The sequence below is a fragment of the Aegilops tauschii genome, chromosome 7 (assembly GCF_002575655.3).
Source record: "Aegilops tauschii subsp. strangulata cultivar AL8/78 chromosome 7, Aet v6.0, whole genome shotgun sequence".
NCBI classification, from domain to species: domain Eukaryota; kingdom Viridiplantae; phylum Streptophyta; class Magnoliopsida; order Poales; family Poaceae; genus Aegilops; species Aegilops tauschii.
In genome coordinates this window covers 555,159,268-555,164,647 of record NC_053041.3, presented here as the reverse complement: position 1 = coordinate 555,164,647, position 5,380 = coordinate 555,159,268, and the positions used below count along the sequence as shown (strand labels likewise).

At 51.5% G+C, this 5,380-nt stretch overlaps 1 protein-coding gene across 1 annotated transcript; it reads right to left on the bottom strand.

Annotated features, from left to right (window-relative positions):
* Positions 1-2,755: 2,755 nt before the first annotated feature.
* LOC109783963 (putative cyclin-dependent kinase F-2) lies at positions 2,756-3,618 on the bottom strand. Its single transcript, XM_020342573.3, is given in 2 exon segments — positions 2,756-3,522; positions 3,525-3,618. Coding segments are annotated over 2 exon segments (630 nt in total). The 3' UTR covers positions 2,756-2,986.
* Positions 3,619-5,380: the final 1,762 nt, after the last annotated feature.

The following is a 5,380-nucleotide window of genomic DNA, read 5'->3' as shown; positions in this document are numbered from 1 at the left end:
GCGTGCTTTCGAATGGACGGCTTGGCCCTCCTTATATACTGCTGTCTGGTAGAGCTGTGACATCGAACCAGCGGTGTGGGACTATTCTCTCAGCGAAGCGAGGGTCTCCTCTGCGCAGCCGCGAGCGGGTGCGATTGTGCGAAAGGCCGAGGCCTTCACGGACAGGGGCAACCCAGTAGGCTTCTGGGCCCGGTGATACTACTACTACGGGAGCAAATGCCAAGGCCGCATACTTACAAAAAGATTCCTAAAAAAAAGCATACGTACAAAAAGATTAAAAACACAAACCCCTGTTGTTATCTCTCGCTCGTTTTGATTCTAAAAATAAGTAAAAAAAAATCTCCCTCTCAATCTCTCCTTGATCGGACGACCCACTGGTCGGATGAGATGCAACATTGGAAAGAATTGGCCTACGGAAAAACGGGTGTTTTCTCTACGAAAAACCAACCGAGTTCTCTATGCCCAACCGGTAGGACCTTTCCTCGCCCTCTCGCTCTTCGCTCTTTCTCTCCCCCAAACCGGGTAGATAAGGGAATTTCAAGTAAAGAGAAAAAGAAGATAGCAACACTCAAAACGAAATGGGCTGGCCCGATAACAATTGCGTCCGCGAAAGAGAACAACAGCCCAAATCTTCGTGTTTTATCCAACGGGGATAAAATTCGAATGATGATGGATTAAAATCAGTCAAGTGAAAAAATAACAATTCATTTTTATGTACATCTCTCTCTCATGTGTAGCAATGCTGGACTGTCATTTTCTAGTGGGATGAGTATATTTTTTGCCTCAACTCCAAAACTCCAAAACTTAGTCCCTCGACTATCAAAACCAGATAACTTTAGTCCCTCGAGCGGTTTGCATCCAACGTGAACAGTGTGTCGGTGAATAGTAAATTCAGAAAAAAAAGCAAACAAATTAAAAAAATCTGAAATTTCATGGCATAAAAAAATACTCGTGTGACGCATGCAGAATTTCGTGGTATTACGACATTCAAGGACCTCATGACTAAGAAAAAAAGTAAATTTGTACATCGGTGAACAGTAAAATCAAACAATTTGCAAAAAATGTTTAAAAAATGTAATTTCTTGGAACCAAAGAGGCTTGGGTACGCAAGGTGCTTGTAATTTTTCACGATAGAATGACATCCGGGCAGCTCTAGCCAAAAAAAATAGTGCACTTTTTTCAAAAGTTTTTTCCGAATAAAATTTGGTTTTTTACCAGGAGGTCCTACAATGTTCAAACACCATGAAAATTTGCATGCACCTTGCTCACTCAAGCATCGTGAATACGAAAAAAATACTTTTTTTATTTTTCTTGCTTTTTTCGAAATTAGTGTTCATCGACGTATAAATTTATTGTTTTTTCTTTGTCATGAGGTCCTGAAATGTCCAAACAGCACGAAACTTTGCACGCACCTTGCGCACTCAAGCATCTTGAATGCGAAAAAAATCATTTTTTTATTTTCTTGCTATTTTTTCAAATTTAGTGTTCATTGACATATTAATTTATTGTTTTTTCTTTGTCACGGGGTCTTGAAATGTCCAAACAGCGCGAAACTTTGCAAGCACCTTCCGCACCCGACTATCTTAGATCCCACAAAATTTCTGAATTTTTTGCTATTTTGTTCGAATTTACTGTTCGCCAATGCACTGTTCACGCTGGACGAAAACCGCTCGGGGAACTAAACTATCCGGTTTTTAAAAGTTGAGGGACTAAGTCTTGATGGTTTTGGAGTTGATGAGCGAATTTTGAACTTTTAGAAGAGTTGAGGTTCGAAAAATATATTTATCCCTTTTCTAATCGACACTATTGTGATATTTTGAAACTATGAGAAGGCAGTACTGCAGAATTGATAACACAGTTTCCGCAAAAAAAAAAGAATTGATAACGCAGTAATACTCTCATTTACAACTCCATTGCAGCTCAAGCTATCTACATTTTTCAAGCATGCTTACAAGGTGCGTTCGTCCCTGGCAGTAAATTCGTCAATATACATTACAAAATAAACGGTTTTGCTAAACATCAGGTGCCTGGAAATTTTGGTGGCACGGGAGCCGACGATAGTCAGAGGGAGCGAGTTAGAAACTTAACTAGGGGGTGCGGGGGTCGCCGGAATTGTTCGTCGGGGCGGTTTAGAACGATGGTCGGAGTGGCGGCCAGCACGGCGGTGGGGAAGGTAGAGGGGAGGGCGGGGCGGCGCTAGCCGCTGGCTGCGGGGGCGGAGGTCGGCGGCTGCAGTGGTAGAAGATGAACAGTACTCGATCCGTTTCCAACCGTTGGATGAAGATCTAACCCGTCTGGATGGAAGTGACTGATGCAAGTTCTATTTTCAGGCACCAGAAGAACACACAGTCCCAAAAGAAATCATCTTTGTACATTGGAGGAATGGAAATGCATTCCCAAGTGATGAGATAGAATGGTGGTCGAGCACGCATCCTACGCGGCTGAAGCTGGGACGTCGGCGGTGCCAGCAAACCATGGGCCGCTGACAGACGCTCACCGGGGTTGCACGTGAGGAGCCCCTCTAATACCTCGAAGCCGTCGCGCGACGGGCGCTCCTCGGGGAACAACTCACGAAGCCGGCTGCCGCCTCGGTGGGCCAGCAGCTTCTGCCCCGTGGGGGCGAGCGGCGTGGATGCCATACACGTGCCGAGTGCTGTTGCAGCCTCAGGCTGCACCCTCTCTCTCTTGGACCTCTGCCCTCGCACGAACAAGAACAGAAGGTGGGAGACGACCACTGGAGTAGAGACACGGGAAGTTTTGCCGGCCGGCGCACGGAGCGCCGCCGCGGGCGCTCGAACGCCCGACTCCTTTCTCTTTGAACTCACAGTACTCCAACGAGCAGTACACAGGGGTTCTTATACGGGGCAAAGACACATGCGCACGCACGCACGTTGCCCACCTTGCCGACGCACACACACCACTCAGCTCACGATCCGCACACTTCGCCCGTCCGCATGAAGTGCTCTAACGCGAAGGACGGCTGCAGCTAACTGACTCGCTGACAGCTAACTGAACTCACGCACGCCCATACGCACGCACCCGCACACACGCGCACACACGCGCCACGACCGTACACACACCCACATGGCTTATGGCTAACACCGAGCACGCGGTAGATTCTCAGGAGCTGGTCGGTCGCGCTGTGGCCAGGGAACAATGGCTCGCCGGCGAACAGCTCCGCCATGACGCAGCCGAGCGACCAGGCGTCCACGAGCTCGTCGTAGTCCGGCTTCCCCAGGAGCATCTCGGGAGCCATGTACCAGAGCGTGCCGGCCTGACGGCGCGGCGGCGTCGCGCTCGCCATGGAAATGGCCAGACCGAGTTCACATATCTTCACCACGCCCTCGCCGCCGACGAGGATGTTCCCGGGCTTGATGTCCCTGTGGACGATGCCGCTCTCGTGCATTCTCCCGGCGCCGCCCTGCCGCATGACGTGGCGCTTCTCCTCCTCCGAGAACGGCCCACAGCGATCACGCAGACCGTGCTCCAGGACGAGGCTGCACTGCCCGGTGCGGGGGTCCCGTGCAAGCCGACGACGGAGGGGTGGCCGCGGCAAGCCGCCAGGTAGCACGCCTCACGCAGCAGGTCGCGGTGGAGCGCGTGGGCACGGCGCCTCATCTTGCCGCTGCCGTCGTCGGGCGAGCGGATAAGGCACTTGAGGGCGACGCCGTAGCCGCCCTTCCCGAGCAAGCGTGTCAGCTCGTAGTGGATCGAAACGTGGCGCGCGGGCAACGCGTGGTGCGCGTTTGCCGCCGCTCAATCGGATTCCACTGGAGCGAAACGCGCTTCCGAATTTGATCGGGAGTGCTGCTCTGCTCGCGTCACCGCCTCGCCGGGAGATATAAGCTCCATTGGAGGCCTCGTGGTAGGTATTCCCAATTTCCCCATCCAATCCTCCCCACTCCCCCATCCAATCCAAAATCGATCACCGGAGCTCGCGGAAAAGCCGCCGCCGCCATGGCCGCGCAGATGCTCCGCCGGTGGAACACCTTCTACGGCGCATTCGACCCAGTGGACGCCGCCATCGAGGCCGCCGACCCAGACCAATTTTCCCGCCACGTGTTCCAGCGCGCGAGGGGGGGCCTGCTGGTAGGGCTCTGCAACGCCGCCGACGACGACCAGGCGGAGCGTATCTGCGGGATTCTCGACGACCTCATGGCAGAGTCTCTCGAGACGCTCAGGGTGGTTCCGTCAACGCCGGGGGTGCCCATCTCCACGGAACTCGCCGAGTCTGTGCGCGCGCTGCGGGAGCACGACTCGGAGCGCGTCCGCCTCCTCGCGCGCGGCATCGTCAGCGGGTGGGAGACCTCCGTCCAGGACGAGGTCGTCGAGGTCACAGCAGCCATGCCCATGAAGAAGAAGGTGGAGAACGTCCCGCAGCCCAAGGCGACCGTCGGCCAGCAGCAGCAGCGTGCCTGCGTTGATCCTGACGTGAAGATGAAGCGAGCTCCCAAGATCGTCGGCGAGCCGTTGTCCAAGAAGACGGCAGAAATCATCAAAAAGGTGTCCGATCCTGCCGCCGGCTTCGTCGACGGTGACCGTGCCGGGTTTTGCTCGGAGGAGAAGATGGAAGCCGCGAAGCGCAAGCTCCGCCAAGGTTACCAGGAAGCAGCGGACGCCAAACGGAGGCGCAGGACGCAGTTGGTGCAGCCGCCGAAGATGATGCAGCCGGCGTCTCAGATGCAGCCAATCAGGAGGTGCAGCAGCTCCATGGTCAAGAAAACCTTCTCCATCAGGACGCAGCTTCACATCGCTTAGGGCTCTAGTCAAGAAAATCAATAACTAGTGTCCTGGTCACTTATATGTATATCCTTCTTCTCGAAGACTCGAACATGGCATACTGTAGTTGTAAGTAGCACTGCTGCAATGCAGTTGCTCGTATGCATGTTCTGTATGTGATCGAAAGATGTTGATGAACTGAAGCAAGATTTATAGTGTTAAAAATCTGCTGAAATCTGCAAGAACTTCGAAAGAAATTGATCGTTGTGTGTGTTGGGAAAGGTGTGTTTGCGTCTGAGTCTCTCCTTTTGCAATTTTGAGTTTCTCATGCTTGGAATTGAGTTTCTCATGTCCATGTTCAGACTTGCAGAGGCCGGGGTCTTCCCTCTTTTCGAAAAAAAATGTTCAGATTTGCAGTCCAAATTGCAATTGGAATTCAACCAAAATTGACAAAATTATCTTCTTGCTGTTTCTTGATATAAAACTACATATGTACGACATAACCGTGATATACATTCAGAAAAAGATGAATCTTTTCTGAGGTTTGCAAGTTGGATTGTGCTCACCACCGATTGCATACAAAGCAGGACATGCGTATATCATTTTTTGCCTTCTTCTGTTTATAGGGAAGTATTTTAATTTTAATGTAGAAAAGGCTATG